The following is a 20,578-nucleotide window of genomic DNA, read 5'->3' as shown; positions in this document are numbered from 1 at the left end:
TCACCCCATTCACTATAACCCTGGGTACCTGACCCATGAGGCAGTTGCTCACCTATCGCATGATGTGCTTATCCAGCTGTGTCCTGGAGATCCCTTTTGTCCAGAAGGGTATTTGAGAGACAGTACCAAAAACTTTATTGAAATCCAAGCAGATTACATCAACTGGCTTTCCTTGACCAACCAAGTAGGGTTACCTTATTGTAAAAGGAAATCAGGTTTGAAAAGCAATTTCCACACAAAGCCCTGCTGGCTGTGACCAATGACTGCGCTCCTCTTCAGATGTTCTTCAATATGCATCAGTCAGTCCTTTTGAAAGCAGGCAGCATTTCCAAAATGCAGTTAGTCTCATAAGTACAGACACCTAAAACTGGTCATAAATAATTTCTGCAAGCTTTTTTTTTGCTTGCTTTTTTTTTTTGGTTTAGTTTATTTTTTTAACTTTCTCTTTAATCAACAAAAAAGGAGTCTTAACTGACTGGACTAGGTTTTTGTGTCCAGAAGGAATTAAAAGAAATTTCCTTTACATTAAAAACCTATGTTAAAGATGGAAAAGAGCTAGAGTTTGATCCAAATCCACACCAGAGGCTACTATAAGAAAGAGGATTTGGAAAAAAGAAGGCAAATAGACTCACAGCTATTTAACAAATTTCAGAAGTGGACTGAGGGACCAAGGTGGTAGTGGATATACCCATTCATAATAAGGAAAAAGAGACACCGACAGTTTTCCTCAGTTTAATATCATTTGATGTTATAAACTGCTAAACCCAGACATCTTCACATTATTACACTTGATGCACCATAAAACAGGTTTATGTTACAGTGTAAGGTTCAATATTACAAAAATTGTGAAGACCTCCACACAGAAGTCTCAATTTTTCACTCCTATTCACATCTAAAACCAATACTCTTAACTGTGTACAAATGGAATATTTCCTTTCATCTTCTAGAGCCGCTTTACAACCACCAGTTCTAAACAGCAACACCAACACTGGTAGCGAGAAATCAACTCAAAATCAAGGAAGAGCCACTGCAGCCATTTTCTCAAGTCACACACACTTCTTGCTGGAGAGCTGGCTGTGGAATTTTGCTGTCCTCTGTCTTTTCCTGCCCAGGAACCTGGCACACAGTCTTTCGTTTGAATAACCGTAGACTCAACCGTAACAAGTCGCTGTCCATTGCTGCAGAATTTGTGTAAGTTTGTTTTGTTGCACCCTGTTGAAATTGGAAATGGAATTTTAAAAAAGGAAGAACTGAAAACAATGTCTTTTAATATGCAAGCTGGGAAATTAACCTCAAGTACTCTCAATAATTACAGGTTTAATCATACTAATCATATCACAAGAAAAGACCTGGAGAATTAATGATTTTTCTACTAGCATACAAAATCATACAAGCCACTGCAGAAGTTTTAATTTTAACTTGGATTCTTACAATTCTTATAAAAGCACATGGAATCTTAAGCAAGAAAGTCATTCAACAGTTACCTTTGAAATAATATTTTACCTAATTATTTTTATTATGTACACTCTAAATATAGAAAATGTATCTCCAGAATTTAAACACCAAAATGATAAGAAACAGGAACTAGCTCTAGTCTAAAATTTAAATTAAGCTCTCATTTTATATAAAAAATAAATATCTGGCAACCTCTCTAAATAAAAGTCAGTTTATTATTTAAAGGACTAGATCTCCTTCAGAACAGCAAACACAAAAATTATCTCTCAGAGAAAAGCTCTGCTTAGGGGCATCTGTGTTCCCACACTTTGCGCCAGCACTGTCAGCAGACCACTTGCCTTTTCATTCTTCATGAGCTGCTTCCGAATTGCAGAATCCCTGCGGAAGCAGAGCGCTTTGCAGCACGGACCCAGATTGCTGAGAAGACCTGCTCTCTCTTCTTTCCGCCTAAGTGCAGCCATATTCAGTGCTCCCAGTTCATGCTCAAAAAGGTTTTCTGCATCTAAAAAGAATTGAGATTTGCAGAGATTAATGTACACATGGCATTTTTGAACAGCACCATACAATCATATTAATTTTCTTAACATTTTTACTATTTGTATTTCTGCCTTCTAAACAATATCAAGGTTTGGTAAAAAAAAAGAGTATTTGAGTTTATAAAATAACACTAATAAATCCTTCACCATGGAAAAGGAAGGATGGATACCCTTGTATTTAGTTTCAGCACTGGAAAGCAATACTGAGATAGCAATCACTGGGAAGCCTAAAAGTCAAGTGACAGCTTTGGACAGAAGACAGGGTATGATTTATGGTCAGACGTGATGGACAAAAGGTGTTTGCTTACCACTTGCATTAATCATAAAGTAGCCCAAGTTTCACTTTGCAAGACATCAGGTAACTGTGCTAGTGTCAACACTGTTTTTGTATGCCTATGCAGAAGTGAAACACAACTATCTAGAATAATTTTTTCATTTGTGGTGGATGAACCTGGAGAACAAGTCAGCAGCTGCCAATGGACTACCCCTTCCTACTGGCTCACCTAAAGCATTTAACAGAACTCAAGGTGACAGGACCAGTCCTTCAACACATTAACCAGAAGAAACAGTGCGCAGAAAGAACACTTTTAGAAAAGATGGCTGTGAGGTGAATCTTGCCCTGCAACAAGTCTGTTTCTATGAAATGCAAAGACTAAAAGATCACACAGGGCTAGACCAGAGCTCCTTGATTTATAGCCCTTTTACAATAAATAGGAAGACTGTCATGTAATAGACAAAAAGCTGGAAAGGTACATGGCTGAGTCCAATCCAGCTGCCTCTACATAGTAAAGCTGGGTGTTCAGCAGAGAATTTAACACCTCACTCAAGATGTGAAGAACCCTGGGGAAAATACAGCAAAGCAAAAAAAAAAAAAAGGCAAAAGCAAAGACTGCTTCAGCAACTTGGCAGTATGAACACAGAAGAGGGCAAAGATGCATTTTTTTAAACCACTCAGAACATGGATGAAACTCAGTAGTTTTTAAACAAGGTAAAAAGAAACAAGAAAGTTACATGAAATGAAGAGTAGGTTAAAGAGAACTGCTCTGAAGTCAAAGACAACCTCAATGGACAATCAAAAAATGGAAATAAGTGACAAGACACAAAAAGGCCACTTCAAAGGTAACGTGCACAGCTTGCAGAGTCTTCTCAGATGCCAGATACTTGCTGAGCATATCTTGCAAGTAAGCATGCCCATATCCTTAGAGGAACAATTGCATATAACAGACGGCAAGTCAGCTAAAAATCTCAAGACCATCACATCACATACTACAGATTTTTGGTTCCAAAGAAAAAATAATTTAAAAAGCACACCCTGAAACAAGATATCATTTCCCTACTTTCTGCATTTAATAGTATTACCAGAAATATTTCAATTTATTCCTCAGCAAGAACAAAGATGGGAACACCAGCCTCAGGAATAAGACAGGGAGACAAATTATACAACCACGAAGTCCAGAGTGAAAATGCTACATTTGCACTGTTACACACACTGAGCACACCTAGCCCAGATTCATTCAGTTTTCAGGGCACCGTATTTGTGTCTTTCTTTAGACTATATGTGCTGGGGTAGTGTAATCTCTATACAGAGAACATTCACCTGGCAGACTGCAGAGGAAGTGCATACACTTGAAAGCCTACTGGCAGTGTACAACTCTGATGTCTGAGACTGCACACCCACACACCACAGTGAAATCAAGAGAGGCACTTCAAATCCCCCATCCAGAGCAAAGTTCTGCTGAATCCAAGTATACTTAAGACAGTCCAAAGGCAGTGCTGGAGAGCCTCCTATCATCACTAAGGACTTTATTTCTAGGGAAGCATGCAAAGATTGGTGAGATTAGTTCAGGAATCATTTTGAACAGCCAGGTGGAGTGATCCTGCAGTGCAGTTGCTGTTGCAAGGAATCCTTGGTAAGAACTGTTGAAGTATACAGTGAAGTTAAAGCTCAGAGGGAGAGAGACACAGTTCATACCTTGACTATATCAGTTTGTATGCTCAGAAAGACTCAGTATTTTATTTGATTAAAAACAAAAGTAGCAGCAGGTGTAACAGCTCACAATTCATACAGTTAAATAATTTAAATGGCTCAAGATGGAGATTAGCAGAGCTAGAAGTTTTGGATATTTCCCCCCCCGCTACTTATCTGAAACTGTGAGGTTCTCAGAACAAGACAACTGCATAAAGAATAATGTAAAGTGAAAGGCATTGTTTCAAATTAAAATCTAGAATTTACTGAGGTAAAAAAACATGAGCTCCATAGATACTATTATTTTTAAGCCACAATTTTCTAACATTTAGGTCCTGCAATCATTTGCATAGAGGTCTTAGAGAAAGCAAATGTTTCATAGTCCCAAAAGAACCATTCTACCATGGAAGTTGTTGCAAGCAGCTCAACTAGTTCCTGAGATGTGAAAGAGAAAAATTAGTATTCCTTCTCATGGAAAAGCCCTGCTAACACTTAGAACTGTAGTAAACAGCAATAGTACAATTGATGCCTATGCCATTTGTCATGCCTGTCTTATGACATACACTTTGCTCAAATTCCAAACCTGTAAATTATTGTATTTCCCACTTTTAGTAGAGGTATAATATACATATTTAACTCAGTGCTTTCATTCTGATCCAAATCCCCTACCTATGAATTCTAGAAAGGATCTTTAGAATGAAAATAAGAAATCTTGCTTCTTTTTTGAAATACTACTACTACATAATAATACAGTTCACTGGAAAAGATATTTAGCTCTCTAAGAAACTGCTAATACATTTTAGGCTAGGAAAGCACGAATGGTCTCACAAAATGAATATTCCACTAAGATAAAATCAATTTTGTTTTGTTTATTAGTCTAGACTTCCTCACTATTGCTGAAATCAAAACACTAATCTGACTAACACGATGCTGTATCACATTTCTGTAATTTTCACACAATACTGATTATACACTTTCTGTGGTCTTTGAAACCTAAAGTAATGAACTAATGCACATTTCATAAGGACTTTTTCACTACACAGAAAGACAGTTCGATCCCCGCAGAAGTTACCTTTAGGTTTTTCCAACACTCTCTGGCATGTCTCTTTTATTTTGGTGAAGAGCTCTGGTCCTGCCAATCGCTTGGAAATGCCAACTCTCAACATAACAGCACCTGGTGTGAATTTTAAGAGCGCAGCCCCAGGCTCACGTGGTTCTTTTGGCTGCTTTGGCATAAGACTGGACCAGTCTACATCTATAACATCCACTGGGTCTGCAAAAACATTGACAGAGAATGAGTTATCACATCACCACCCCTTACTACAGCTGATGAATTTCACATGCTGTGCACACGGCTGTCTTCTGAAAGCAATATATATTAGACAAACTTTGTTCTGCAGACCTCTTGGACCTTTCATGTAAGAATGTCAAAACTCACTTGGATGGGTGGAAAATGGCAGAAATACAAAAAGAAATAGAAATAAAAAGCTATATGGATTAAAAAAACTCAACCCATGCCTAATATTCTGTTTTATTTTTATGGCAATCCCTTTGTGAAAGCTTGCTCAGATCCTGCTTAGCCAGCAGGTTTGGAGATATTCTTTATGCATTCAGAAAAGTCACAGTACAACTGAACATGCTAAGATGGATTCAAATTAAATGCTCAGAAAGGTAGTTCACAGAGCCCAGATTACCCAATTGAACTTAGGACAATTAAGCAATTCCATTCTTCCCAATGCACTTGGAAAGCATTCAAGCATAGACAGAATCTGCTCACAGACTGCACTCCTAATTCAGAAATACTGTCAACATCACAACAGCATTATGTGCACACGGATCTAATCTTTATATTCAAATAATCACAAAAGGGGGTTGATATACTTTTACCAGGCATCTTCTCATCCTCCTGTTGATCCTCACGCTTTTCAGCATCACCTGCCAGAATTTCATCCAGTTCATCATCACTGATAGGCTCGTATTCTCCAGCACCAGACCCCAGTGACTGCACATCATTAGTCTTTGCTTCATCCTCTCCTCCTACAGAGACACATACATACTGTAGCTTTAAAGCAATCATATTGGTTTTCTAAACGTGCTGTACACTGCCTGAAGACAAAAAGGCTTAGCAAAATTAACTGTTAGCTTTTAAGAATAAGTATATTCAACATAAAAACTGGTATTAACCCAGAGAAACAGTGAAGTTATACCTCCCATACACAATGTAGCAGTTTGAATTTTACATACACTGGTCAATTTTTTGGTGCAGTATTAGTCAAACTACTCACAGAAGGCCATTTTCACAACATCCATGTTGATGATCTGATATCTGACATGAAGTTTACAATAATAAATAGTTTATAAAAAATGAAGTTACTGCCGTAAAGTCTTTCAGATGCTTTAGCATATTAATCTAAAATCAGGATTCAGTCCAAAGGCCCTAAAATAAGTAACAAAACTCCAAAATACAAAAGGTAACAGGTACCCTGAATGAAACAATATGTACAGAATTTTAGATTCTTTGTAGCAGTCACAAGAAGAGCTTTTAGAAAGCCATGTCAAACATCTTTTAGTTGTTACCCTCCTTTCCATCCACATACTATCTGCACACACAAATACATGTGCTTAATGTGGAAACATCCCTTAGGACCTGTGAACACAAGACACTCAAACACTGAACTCTGCAGTTCACAAAAGGGACATCATCTCACCTCCAAGACTGAAAGATCTGACTCAAGCACTTAAAAGTTCCATTGCTCCAAACTCAGGCTTTATTATGGTTCTCCACCATGGGTACTAACAATGAGCTGGGCCACACAAACTGCACAGAATTGACAGGGATCCTCCTCTGTGAATGACTATTCTGATACCTTCCAGCTCCCTCAGCCAGAGTGAAACTGCTTCCAGTTTAAGTTCCCCACCTGTTCTTTGGGATTCTTTTCGGCTTGCTTTTGTAAGGGAAGAAAAAGTAGTAACCTCAACTAACCTAAAAATCAGCAAGGAAAAAGTAAAAGACAAACCAGTAGAGCATAAACAAACTACTCAGACCATCTGGCAATGCTTTGGAGGAAGCATATAGCATCTTAGGTATTGTAAGCCCACTCCTAAAGCAAACACATTAAGTTCAAAACATTAAGATAGATACATTCAGTAATATCCTGAAATATTTTGTTAAGACAATATACAACAGTAATTTGCCCAAGTAAATACCACATACCTTCCTAACATCAGCCCATCTATTAAGTTTTCTAACAAGTTTTTCCTTTTTAGAAAGGAGAATAAGGTGATCCACACACTAGATTTCCTTTTGTGTCTCATAACTTTAAATTTTCACTGCCTGTAAGATCCATCTGCTGCATCCACACTGATATACCACATACACTAGTTCACCAGTACTTTGTGCCTGGACCCATTAAAAATTTACTGGATTAAGAAATTTAAAATAATACAATTCATAGTTCTCAATGTGTAATTTTAAAAAATTATTTTGTATTTTGAATTTCAAGTAAAAATTTGATAAATTCTAGACTACCTTTTACAACTTATGTGGAAGTGTACTTTTATATTAATTCTGCATTAAAAGCTCAACTGAATGGAGCAATGTAAAGAGGAGTTACAAAGTAATGAAGATAATGAAGTATACTAAACCTTAGAAAATCATAAGCATGCTATATAAAATGTTTTAATAAAATGGAATGCCATCTAATATTTTACAAAATAGATTTTCCTAAAAAAAAATAAGAAATCCTAAATATACCATAACACCCTACAGATGATAACCTGCAGAGAATTTAGAACATAACCTTTGAAAAACAGACAAAAGCGTACATAACAAAACTGAAAGGCTAGACCTAAGAACACATTTAACATGCACAGCCTATATGGTTATGGATGCCCCCTTGGAAACAGGTCATGCACCCAAGAATGGCCTTTCATTACCTCTTTTCTCAAGTTACATGGTACCCTCAGATTTATCACACCATGCTTTTCCTCTAGTTTAAAAACAGTTAATTCTGTCTATTGTAGCAAAATCAGGCTTTTCCAGGCTCATTTCAAATACTGTCTTCATAAAGTGCTTCCACTCCACAGATAATCTCCTTAAATGAAACTTTCCCAACAGGATCTCTCACCTCTAAACACCACTTTGTGAGTAATCAGGTACAAGACCTAAGTACTAAATATTCCTCACCATGCTCTTGAGACAGCATTTGATTTAACTGCCCAACTCAACAATGAACACTACAAGTAATTCTTACTAAGAACAGCAAACACAATGAGCATAACCATAACATACGCCAGTTACTCTGGATTTAGACTCTTTCTTTTATGTTGTTCATGTAAAAGCACTTCCCAACTCCCTATTCTAGCAAAGCTCAAGCTTCTAATCCATGTAACAAACTGCTAGGAATTTGTCAGTGTTTGCCCCTTTCTAAGCACACTTACCCCAGTATCATTAGGGCCAGCAAAACAAAGCTGCATTTTCAGCTGATATTACTGAGATCACCTCAGATAAGGTTAGATCTGGAAAGATCTGTAAGATTACCTCAGGAAAGTTATATTGGGACTATTGTGCCAAGCCATACATATGCTTCACCTACTAATCAGACAAACGGTTCTATGATAATTGGGCTCTGGCAGAAAAAATCCCCTAAGAAACAGTTCCAAGGCCACATTCTTTCTTTTTCACTCATTACCTGTCACTCCCAAAATAAGAAATAGATCTTAAAATGATATAACAAGGCAATTAAATTTTGGTGTTATCTTTTAGTAAACTGCTTATTCAGAAACATTGCATTTTTGTGAAATTAGCTTGGATAATTTATGCTTCTTTGCCTCAAGACTTCTCTAGAAATTAAGAAATAGCACTAACATAACTAACAATAAGAAAGACGCTCATCAGATTTCTCTCATTGTCTGCTTCCACAGCAGAGAAGCTGAAGCCAATAAGCTTTTCAGTAAAAAATTATTCTACTTAGCACTATGCTAAAAGAGAAAGAATAAAACACTTGTTAGTCCAGGTTCTTTCCCAGAATAGCTCACCTTCCAGACTCTCTACCTTTTCGGCCTCATTTCCATCTTCAAAGCCTTGTGAAGGTCCTAAATCTTTGTCTGTTTTCTCCTTCTCTGAAGCCGCTGAGTCCCGGCAAGCACCATCAAACTCCTTTTCGTGATCTCTGTCCAGTTTTGTTTCACTGTGCTTTGTTGATTCCTTTTGAGAGGAGATGTCAAGAGTTCTGTCTCTCTCCCTTTCAGCAGGATCAGGCAGCTGTCGGTCCCTCTCTCTCTCCAGCTCCCGTCTTTTCTCCCTGTCCCTCTCTCGCTCCCTGAGTCTGTCTCGCTCCCGGCTCCTCGGCCAGTCCTTGTCCACATCTCGGTCCCAGTCCCTCTGCCTCCCCTCTCTCCTGTCTCTCTCTCGTTCCCGATCGTGGTCGTGTCGATCTCGCTCCTGGAGCCTTTCCCTGCTATCAAAGGACCCAGATCTGGAATGAACCTGACGATCTGACTCAGGGGAACTTCTTCTTGAGCTGTGGCTTCTTGAATCTTGACGATCTGGATAAAAGATTATATATATAAGCATGACTGTGACACATAAATGTAATACCATTTTACTAGACCAAAGCATTTTAAAGATTCAGGAATGAAAATATACTTCTCAAAAGAACCATCATCAAATTAACAATGCTTTCACATTGCCTTAGAAGATTTAACCTTACTTAAAAACACGAAGTAACTTTTGCCACTACCAAATTTTTATAACATGTCTTTTAAAAGCTACAAATGCCTTAGTTAACAAATGATGAATTCAGAAAAATAATTTCAGGCATGTAACCATGAGAAGAACAGAGAACCAAAATGCTTTCAGAAGAAAATATTTTTGTATTGATGCTGTTTCAGTTTTAAAATATTTTACCTTTTTTTTTTCACAGCAACTACACACAAAAAAATGTGATTATTTTGATTTGCAATGAAGATGATTTCCATGTGCATTAAAAGTATGCCTAACAGGAACCATAAAAAAATGTACGTAATTTTGCATAATTTCAGGAATTTCTATACCAAAATTAACTCTAATAACGAATTTAAGAACATTATTAAGATGATAAAATTACTTAAATGTTCTGTTAGCACAAGCATGTTCTCTATGAGGTTTTTCTGTCCTACAATTTACTTCCTTCCCCAGACAGCATGAACCAAATCCAACGGAATGTTTTGGTGTAAACAAAATGGTAATCCTGCCCACTGAGAATCAGCTTTTCAAATATATTAACACTTGCAGAAATCTTAATTCATTCTAGTTTTACAGTGAAATGCAGACAGGACCTCCCTCTCCTATCACACTAATTAGAGCCATGAAGAACAATTTGGGACTTGTACACAGAATGATAGGTCAGTCTCACTAAAATATATCTCATTACCTGAAGATGTGCTGCGACTGGGCTCCCCTCGTTTCAGCTGATCAATTCGGGACTTCCTTTCAGTGATTTCTAAGCTCTTCTTCTCCCTGTCCCTGTCCCTATCCCTGTCCCTAGAGCTACTGTGCAGGATCCTCTTCCGTGCAGTCTGATCGTCTCCACTGCGATGCGCTGACTCATTGGAGGGGGATCTGAGCCTGCTGGAGGCGTGGCTCCGATTGCTGCCGAGGCTGCTGCTGCGCTTCTGGTCCACAGGCTTACGGTGTGCTCCATCCTCTATCGTAACATGAGGGGCTTCCACCTTTTCTACCCTCGTCCTGTGATTTTTTCTGTGGGAATCGTCAGCGGTTCTTTCTGGAACAACAATGTCACCACGTTCAGGAACATCTTCATCTGACCAGTCACTAAATGTTGTATCTTCTCTTTTCGTGGGGGCTTCTGCCACTGCTTTCTCAGGTGGTGCCTCAACCAGTTCTTCTTTAGTTACAGGAGGGGTTCTTGGGCCTTTTTTCTTTTTATGATGTGGAACAATTTCTTCGTCAGAAACTTCAGAATCACCCTTGGATCTCTTCCGCTTTTTCTCCACATTTTTTCTTTTTTGACCTTTCTTAGGGGAAAAGACCTGGCTTTCCTCGGTTGCTGGTTCATTAGTGTACCTTTCCACCCCACTGTCATCATCTTTCTTCTTCTTTGTGGTCTTTTTCTGTATCTTAGATTTCTTCTTGCCGTCATCGTGCATTCTATCAGAAGCATCTCTTTCTTCAGAAGGACGGTGTCCAAGATTTTCCTGAACCCTGGACCGGGAACCTTCTGAAGCATCTGGCTGCTCTCTTTGCTTATCTGCTGAAGAAACTCTCTCTTTAAACTCTGGTTCTTCATAGCGTCGGGAACTTTCCTTTCTGTCCGATTTTCGCTCTTCTTCTTTCCAGCGACTCTGCCGCTCCTCCGTGACGTGAGAGGGGCTCAGTGACCGGGATTCCTGCGGCCGAACAACCTGGCTCAGAAGTCTGTGCTTTTCATCTGCAAAATGAGAAGGAAATGAGAAAAAGAACATCCTGTTCTAAGAAGAACATTTTTTCATAGCCTTTATTGTGTAGGAAGAACATGTGAGCATTTGCTGTCTTCTGCATGCCAAAAAAAAGTGTCCATTAAAACACATAGCCCATTACTTCAGTTAGATTTCTTAGGTTTTTCTACTGCTGCAGCAGCAAAAGACAATTTCCAATTTCCAACATGCACCTTACACAGAAGATGTGGAAGTCACTATCACCTTGTAGACATAGCACATAGTGACAAAATGAAGATAAATGACAAATAAAGATGAAGAAAAATTGTTGTGCTCATAAAAATATGGAGAACAGTTACAAAACTTTCCCCATGTTTTATGTGTTTAAAATTGCAAGTTATTTTCCATAGACAGAGGATAACCTGTGCCCAGCTGCAGAGAGAGCTCACTCCCACTTACTTTTATCATCTCCGCTGTTGTAGGCATCACTATCAGGAGAATGATCACGGCGACGTTTGGGTGATTGACGGGGACTTGGACTGCTTTCGTTTCTGTGACGCTTCCTGCAAAAGGAACAAAAACCATCAAATTTCTTCAGGACGCTTTGAGTTTATCATCAATACAATTCCTGAAGTCTAAGCACCTCATACAGAAGACATTTAAAGATGTCATGAAGTTCTGTAGTTTCCTAAGTTGCCATTCCAAGTAACAGCTATGCACTTAAAGGAAGCACAAGACAACACTGAGGATATTTTTCACGCCTTCACTGGTAGCCTTCCAGTGTTGGAAATTTGGTAGTACAAAGGGTAATGCATATTCCAAAGAAATTTAATTAACAAAGTCACAAACCCTGACCCAGATGGCTGCTATTTGAATTTCAGACTTCATAATGTACCAGAGTTTTCTACTATGTTTCCATTAGAGACTGTATTATTAAAGGCAAGACAATGCATAAAAGGGAAAAAATACATAAAAGGGAAAATTACATTGTCAGACTCAACTCTTAGCTCATGAGCAGTTCCATGATTCTGCACTAACAAAACACTGGAATAACTTCACCAGCATAGTACCAATCTGGAGGCTACCAGCATGTGCCACACAGATGCAGGGGAGATAGCCCCAGACCAAGCCTATGCATAAATAGGTTGTCTTCTTCCTTAAGATACTCCCCTGTCTACTAACTTACCAAATTCAGCAGTAAAAGACTACCTTTTTTTTCTTTGACTGAAGTAACATTTAGATCCACTCACTTGGATTTTCTTTCCTCGTGGACATCTCTTGAGCCTCTTTCTTCTCGAGTATCTTCTCTCTTATCCCTGCGGTCTTCCCTTCCTTTTTCTTTGTCGTCCCAGTCTCTCTGGCGGTCTCTCTCTTTGTCTCTGTCCCGACCTCTCTCCCTTTCGCGCTCCCGCTCCCGATCTCTCTCTCGTTCTCGCTCCCTTTCTCGTTCCTCCCGCTCTCGCTCCCGCTCCTTCTCCCTCTCCCTCTCTCGTTCCCTTTCCCTGTCGTGGTCTCTGTCTCGGTCCCGCTCACGCTCCCTGTCTTTGTCCCGCTCTCTGTCCCTCTCCCGTTCCCGAGCACGATCTCGTTCCAACTCTCTTTCTTTCTCCCTCTCTCTTTCCCGGTCTCTTTCTCTTTCTCTCTCTCGGTCCCTCTCCCTCTCTCGCTCTCTCTCCCGGGCCCTTTCATCTCTTCTGTCATCAGACCGATCCACCCTTCGCTCCTCTCTCCTCTCATCCCGCTCGAGATCGTCACTCCGTCCTTGGTGCCGTACCGGCGAGCTTGCTCTCTGATCTGCAAACACAAGCAGGTTTGATTACCAAGTGCTAAACAGATATACACAGCTTCCCCTGCACTAATAAAAAAAGAGCCTTTGTCTTGACAATCTAGATCTTGGTTTGCATTAAATGAAAAGCAACTCCCTGCAGAAATTTGAATATTCCCTTTGGGTAGGAAGGAAGACAAAAAGCAGAACTAATTCTGAAAGAATTTTTCAACATTTAGGAAGAGGGCTTTGCCTACTTAACCGAAAGTTGCCAAAAAATCTTTACTTTTTTACTGGATTTTTCTGAATAGCTTCGAAAGACAAATGTATGCCTCACAATGTAGCTATTACTATAGCATTACTCAGTGATTCCAAATCTGGTATAAAATCTTAAAAAGCTAGGAGGGAATGCATGCATAAGAAATGTTAAGACTTCTGTACAAAGATTTTACTTCCTAAATCTATTAGGAATCAAGTACTTTACAAGGATTCAAGCTGTTTACACAGAGTAAAAGTTTCTGCAAAATTAGAAATATTGGCTTGTCTCATTACAGACGAGATCCCTGCACAGAAACACACAACCAAATCTACAAGAGGGAGAGACAAGGATGAGATAGGGGAAGCAGAGCTGCCAGAAGTTTTCATTTGTGTTCATTCCAGAGTCTTACAGTTTAGAATCTGAGTTTCCTGTTGTTCAGACAGTGGATTAGAGTCAGAGGGAAAACTAAACATGTAGAAAATGACTGATCCAGAAGGATAGTGAAATCTGATTTGTCCAATTGTATTCATTCGCCACAGACTTATCTATGTATTCTTCATTGTATTTTGGATATTTTTGAGCATTTCTATAAGTTTTGACTACTTCATAGCAATTTCTATGCTCACATTAGTAGTATTTGAGCCACAACAAATCAATAAAACTATTTTCCTACAACATATATAGAAGAACACTACACAAAAGAGGGGAAAATGGCACGAACAGAGATTGGTATTTCTCGGTCCATTACTCTGAGGCTGAGTGCACTTTGCTGTAAATTGAGACAATGTCCACTAGGCGTGAGCAGGCAGAGTTTGGACAGAACTAAATCAATAAAACGTGCATTTCCATCAGTTTAATCAATTTTCATCCTTGAGTGAATTAACAATGATTTAGTGCTCCCCTGTTACCACATAAAATTAAAAGCAAAGCTGAGTGACATTTCTGCCTTTTTAAAAAGCTAAACCATCAATCCACACAATCGGTTCTGTGAACAGGTTTCACATTTTTTAATGGGGCCTACAGCACTGTAATATGATTTACTCTGCATACCAAGTATTAGATTTTTATAAAGAAGTTCTGTAACACCTATTTGTTATGTCAGTTTTGGTGACAAAACATCCACATGAAAGTCTTATGTGAATCAAACACTGCAAGTGTATTACACAATTAAATGCAGCTAGTCAGCACTTCTTATGTGACTTCATTTTTTGAAGTACTGCTCCAGAGGTTGTTTGGAACACTCGCATATTTGCCTTAGTTGAATAAAGACAGCTCAAATTTGCAAGCTTGCATTTAAAAATCATACTCCTTGGATATCACAGAATCAAAATATATCTCAATTTTTCTCAGAATGACAGACACTAAAACTGCAGTCTAATTAGGGAAACTGTCTTGAATTGTAAATCTGAGGACTTACTACTACAAAAAGCGATCTAAGTTTTTAAGGAAGAAGACAACAAATTTTGAATTTATGCTCTCTATTTTTCCCCTCAAAGGGAAACACAACCGATTCAAAGAAACCTCCCTCCTAGAAATGTATTTTGCTGTCATTGCCTGCTTTTATTTCTAACTTTTTTTTCTGTAGGTTTGGAGTTTTGTTTTGGGGTTTTTTTTGGGTGGATATTTGCTCTTTTTCTTAATAAATTAAAAACTTGCTAAGATATGAAGAGTACAGAATTATACTATATATATCTGTGTGATTTATTTGGGCTGGGGAGGTGAAAAAGATGAAAGCCAGACTGCAAAAGCCAACCCCCAGGACATGTTCAGTCTTCAGGATTTTTCAGCTGACATGAAAAAGGAAGCCTGGAGTTTAGGTCTGTTGAAATCCTGCCTTGAAGATGAGAGAGAATCCGAAGCAGAGCCTTTCACAGGAACAAGCCACAACAGATCTGTTTCAATAGGCTAAAAAGTATCTTTTGAAGTGGCATACAAAATAGCTCTTTGAAAAACTGAAATTACACAGCAGCTAGAATGTATCTGTCACCTGTAAATCAAAATTCAAGGCAGAAAATAACCCACTGTAATTTCATGTTTAGTCTTCACAGCTCCTCTTTCAATTTTCATGCTATTTTCATTTCCCTAACACCTCCTGTTCTCTTAATTGGTGAGCAATACAAATATATTCCAGAGCATAATCTGGTCCTAAGCTCCTTCAAGCCAACACCGTGCACTTTCTGGTACAGAAGTCTGACATCTTGCATACTATGTCAAAATAAGTCTTGCATACTGTTTTCCTGATCACTGGTATCTGTATTGATGCTTAGTTAATAATTATTGACAATAGCAAAGCACTCATCACTATTCAACTTCCCAGACAATAAATATTTGAATTAAGCATAAATTTAAACTGTCACTTACTTTAGTAGCAAGTAGTCTATAATTGTCAGTCTAGTTTAGGCCTTCCCCAAAACACACTCAAGCAATTTACAGAACAAAAACATAATGTTTCTATACAGGCAAACAGAATCAGTAACAAAACGCAATCATGACTCTAAGCTTAACATGCTTGTGAACCACGAAGTGGAGGAGGAGGCAATGCAGTTGTACAATGAGATCCCTTGAAGTTTAGTTTTTTTAATAATACTTGGATGAATAAACACAGAAGATGCCAAAACCTAGCCATAGGGCTGGAGAACAGGTGACAGCATTCCTGCATACACTGCCAATGAATGATCTTCCAACAGAAGCTATCTTATGTAAAGGATAGGAGTAGTGTCAGTGTGTGGTGTCAGATGAGCTATTTATGAATTGGTGTGGGGGCAGAACAAGATACAAAAAGGAAGGAAACCCACACATTCATACATGTACATTTGACTAGAGATGTATGAGTAAAACCAGACGTTAAAATAAATACCTCTTTCTCTGTTGTCACGCCTATCCCGTTCACTGTGTCGTCTCTCAAAGGACGAGTCCCTTGCTTGATCACGACTGTCATAGCGATCCCGATCAGCGTAGCTACTCCTCGATTCCCAGCTGTCGTGGTAGTTCCCACTACTGCTGTGACCATCAGCCTGGGATCCTCTGGTCCCCCGACTTCCTAATGGACATGGAGCAACACAAAACATGAGCTTCCACATATGAGGAAATCCACTGATATTTTATACCAACTGATGTACTAACATCTAATAAATTTGAATTAGCTGCTCATGGGCTGAAGATTTTAACATCAAACTCTACTTAGCCAACAACTCAAATTTCATATGTTTTAACTGTTTAAAGTTATTATTTTCAAACTGCAAAATCAAGACTTTCTGAATTCTCATGCCCTGGTCATAGTATGAGGTCTCCTGACTAGAAGTATCAGTCGAAAAGCCAGTTCACAATTATTCTGAATAGGCTGTAAGCTAATAGTGCAGCAAAAATAGGCAGAGAAAGCAGTGATCATTCTCCTGTAAAAACTGCACATAATTTCCCCAATGAAAATGTTATAACAAGCCTGAAAAAGCAAAATAAATTATTGATTATTAAAAGTTGTTGTTTTTTATAATTATTATTATTAATGCATCAGACCTCAGAAACCATTTTAAAGAATAAAGTCACACTTTTTGGAAAGCAGATGGGGCAGGGTGGTGAAGCAGGGAGAGGTGGGTGTGTGTGAGAAATGGTTTCCAGGCACCACACACCATGCAGTTGTTTTTGAAAGAGCATAAGAAACCTACTGCCCAGTGCTCTGAGATGCACTACCACCTATGAATTTTCCACTACAGATCAGCATCTTGTATTTGTAGCCAATGGGAAAACCTAGGGTTGCAGAAACATTAAACAGAGTGATGTAAGGGTTAGGCTTTGTTTTAAAATGGGATGGCAGAATACCAATGTTTTGCCACTTTATTGAATGGAGAAGACAGAAGTGCTATAAATTTCAACAACAGTTTTAATTTAATGTCAACAGAATTGAACACAGCTTTAAAAGCATGAACTATTTGGCAGTACTTGCATATCAAATATCAAAAAAGGCAGTATGAATGCAAATGCTCAATCTTCAATGATAGGGACACATTAATTTTTTAAATTACGCAATACCTTTGTCAGATAATTCTGGACCTCGGCCTCGACTTCTGCCAATTCTATCACTTCTGCTCTCATTTCTGGAGTCACTTCTGGAGTCATTCCTTGTTTCAGCACGAGAGCTCTCCTCTCTGCCATGGGATCTCCCGTAGCTACGCAAGTCATCCTGATACTGGTCATCCTTTTTATGGGCATCTCGACTCTCTCTGTCCCTGTAGTCATGGGAGTCTCGCGTGGAGCGAGAGTCCCTCTGGTCACGGCTGTCCTTGGTGTCCCTGCTGTAATCCCGCGTGTCTCTGGAGTCTCGAGTATCTCTGGATTCCCGCGGCTCCCGCCGATCTCTGGTGTCTCTCGTGTCCCTCCGGTCTCTCCCATCACGAGACTCTCTGTCATCCCTGTGGTCCCTGGAGGTACTCTGCTCTTGGTCATAGTCACGATCATCTCTTGTTTCTCTTTCTTTTTCTCTTTTCCCTCTTGTTTCTGTAAAACATTCAAAGGAATGTTATACACCTGGCTTAATCTGAGCAAGCAAATATTTAGCACACAAAGGACACTAAAATAACATACTCAAAATACACTTACCAAATCAAAATTAATACATAAATAGAACAAGATCATGCTGGGTTATCCATCTACACATTCAGTAAGTTTTAATGATCTTATTCTGAATACGAATCTCTACAGATATTTACCCATTCAAAACACAGTAAGAATAATAAAAATAAATGTCAAACATACTAAAGAGCAAGAGCACTTCAAAAATTTTAAGGTAGGGTCATTACTCCTCTGATCATGGATTCCTCTTATTTTCTACACACACACAGAGACACTCCCAAAACATTTGTGCTATATTTAGACAACTTGTAAGGCCCCAGGTGCCCTGCTGAAATCTGTTGGTTTGGGGGTCTGTTTTGTTTTGGGCTTTTTCTACAACGTATTTATAATATTACTGCAATAGAAAGGTAAGCTTACAGCCAGTCTAAAACACAGCTGACATACATACTCTTTGTAATCTGTCTCTCGAGGCAAACAGCATGTTTGCTCATCTCATATTACCCAAACAGAGGGAATGACTGTTTCTTTGCAGACACCTCACTTAATGTCAATTACAGAGACAATAGAAAGCAATCAGTGGGGACTGGATTTGGGCACCTCCCAGAAAAGAATAATAGTTACTTCGATGTAGTCTGCTGTGAAAATCCCTTTCCTACTGACACCACCATTGCATTACACACAGAACACCTACACAGACACCTTCAAGCACCTTTGCAATCAGTTGAGCCTACATAAGCAGTTCTGCCAGGGGTACGTTATTACACAGTACCTGCAAACAGCATCACCAGCACAGCCAGAGTAAACACAGCCAGTATTTTCTTCAACTCCCAGCCACTGGGACGGGTGCACACAATGCCACAATTTGAAAATCAAGTTTCAAAATGCAATTTGCAAACAAACAAAAACCACCCCGAAGTGCTATTTTCATTCATACCGTCCCGCCTCTCGTGGCGCCTGTCATGAGACTGTGAAGTCCGATCGCGATCGTGCCTTCCCTTGTCTCTGGCAGGAGAGCGGTGTCTCGAAGGACTGCGCTTCCTCTGAGGCGGAGAGGAAGAGTGTGGGGGGTAGGGGGAAGATGACCGCCTTGCAGGCGGGGAGGCTGTCCTTTGATAGGACGGAGAAGGAGTCCTTTTACGGTGTGGGGAAGGAGAATGTCTTTGAACAGAGGAGCCTGACTGTGAGGACGAGGAGTGATGTCTGGAGGATATGGGAGAATGATGCTGACCTGATGGAGAAGCAGACCTGCAAGGAAGAGTTAAAACAGGCATAATAATTTGACTTAAAAGGTTCTTGACATACCATACAAAAAAGCAAATAAAATAATTTTTGTATTCTCTACCCTCTGATCACTGAAAATACGTGCTGTTTCTATAAAACATCAAACTTGGCTTCCCTCCAGGATGGCAAGTATATGTTTTCAAAATAGGTTTATCTTTAAATGAATATTGTTTATTTAACGCCCAGGAAAAATTTCTCCAATCAAAATTGTATTACACAGCTACCAGAATGTAGGGGAAGGGAAGAAGGAGTCAGGAAAAAAATCAGTATCTTCTTTGCCATTGCCAAGCAAAAACCAATTTTTCTTCAATATAAAATAGTTTTTGGAGTTCATAATAAAACTACACAGATCATTTTTATGAGGTGTAACTAAGATTTTTTGTTTACAACAGCATTGAATTTTTTTTACAAAAAAAGTGTCTTCTCCTTATACACTTCTAAATACCTTTTATTGTAAGGACTGATCTTTAAATAGTTCTTAGGTCCAGAAAAACCACACACATACCTATTTAAAATGTTAGCCAACATAACTATTTACACAAACATGGAAAACTCACATCTGATAGAATAAGAAAACGTACACAAAATATTTCTAATCTTCGAAATTCTGTCACCAACAAAAGATAACTTACACAACTATGAAAAATTTCCTCATAATATGACTAACGTGGGCAAAAACACACTTCAAGTCTTTAGGCTCAGTAGTGCTGTATTTTTCCCCTTATCAGCACCAAAGTAACTTGCAAATATCTTTTCTCATTAAATATATACTGTCTTTAACTCCAACTCCCTTCTACTTCACAAAACTCTAGAGCTGACAAAGAGAAGAGTGGGAGTTTTAAAGCCACACTGGACAACGTATCTTCAAAAATCCCACTGTTCCTGAGGAAACAAGTAGCCTGCATGCCTCTAAGATGACAATTCATACGCAAATGAAACAGATAACCTGGAATTAGTAGTAAAACTTCCAAAGTAGTCAATGCAAAATTCTGTCAAGGTTAGATATGACTGACAGAATCCAAAATACTTTCATGACTTACTGTCTTTAAACTAAGATTACACTTATGTTTCCCTGTGAAATCATTATTTTGAGACTCAGAGTTACCAAGATTGGCTTCCATGGAATGCTTTTAATGGTATGGAGACAAAATATTTCAAATAGCCTTCCCTGCTTCTAGCAGAAGGCTCATTTATCTTCCCTGCTTAACATTCCCTTGCATAACATTTGATACAAGCATGCAGTGATGAGCAAAATACTGGATGTCATGCTTTAACCCCAGACAGCAGCTAAGTACCACACAGCTGCTTGCTCACTCCCTTACCCACACCCAGCA

General features: G+C 38.9%; 1 protein-coding gene across 3 annotated transcripts in view; it reads right to left on the bottom strand.

Annotated features, from left to right (window-relative positions):
• Nucleotides 1-523: 523 nt before the first annotated feature.
• ZC3H13 (zinc finger CCCH-type containing 13) overlaps nucleotides 524-20,578 on the bottom strand; it is a 45,406-nt gene continuing 25,351 nt past the window's right edge. For 2 of the 3 annotated variants that reach the window (XM_054271450.1, XM_054271451.1), the window contains exons 10-20: nucleotides 18,898-19,208; nucleotides 17,424-17,888; nucleotides 16,255-16,437; nucleotides 12,624-13,167; nucleotides 11,833-11,936; nucleotides 10,371-11,387; nucleotides 8,995-9,504; nucleotides 5,839-5,994; nucleotides 5,030-5,230; nucleotides 1,794-1,957; nucleotides 524-1,212 (exon numbers count right to left, since the gene is read on the bottom strand). In XM_054271450.1, coding sequence (XP_054127425.1) covers nucleotides 1,042-1,212; nucleotides 1,794-1,957; nucleotides 5,030-5,230; nucleotides 5,839-5,994; nucleotides 8,995-9,504; nucleotides 10,371-11,387; nucleotides 11,833-11,936; nucleotides 12,624-13,167; nucleotides 16,255-16,437; nucleotides 17,424-17,888; nucleotides 18,898-19,208 — 3,826 coding nt within the window. In that variant the 3' untranslated portion in view covers nucleotides 524-1,041. The remainder of the gene's footprint in view (nucleotides 1,213-1,793; nucleotides 1,958-5,029; nucleotides 5,231-5,838; nucleotides 5,995-8,994; nucleotides 9,505-10,370; nucleotides 11,388-11,832; nucleotides 11,937-12,623; nucleotides 13,168-16,254; nucleotides 16,438-17,423; nucleotides 17,889-18,897; nucleotides 19,209-20,578) is intronic. The other variant, XM_054271452.1, reaches the window with a different exon arrangement.

Source organism: Melozone crissalis, unplaced genomic scaffold (assembly GCF_028551555.1).
Source record: "Melozone crissalis strain CALT ecotype California unplaced genomic scaffold, PUWL_Pcris_2 ptg000013l_1, whole genome shotgun sequence".
Taxonomy (NCBI): domain Eukaryota; kingdom Metazoa; phylum Chordata; class Aves; order Passeriformes; family Passerellidae; genus Melozone; species Melozone crissalis.
This window is presented reverse-complemented; position numbering and strand designations above follow the sequence as displayed.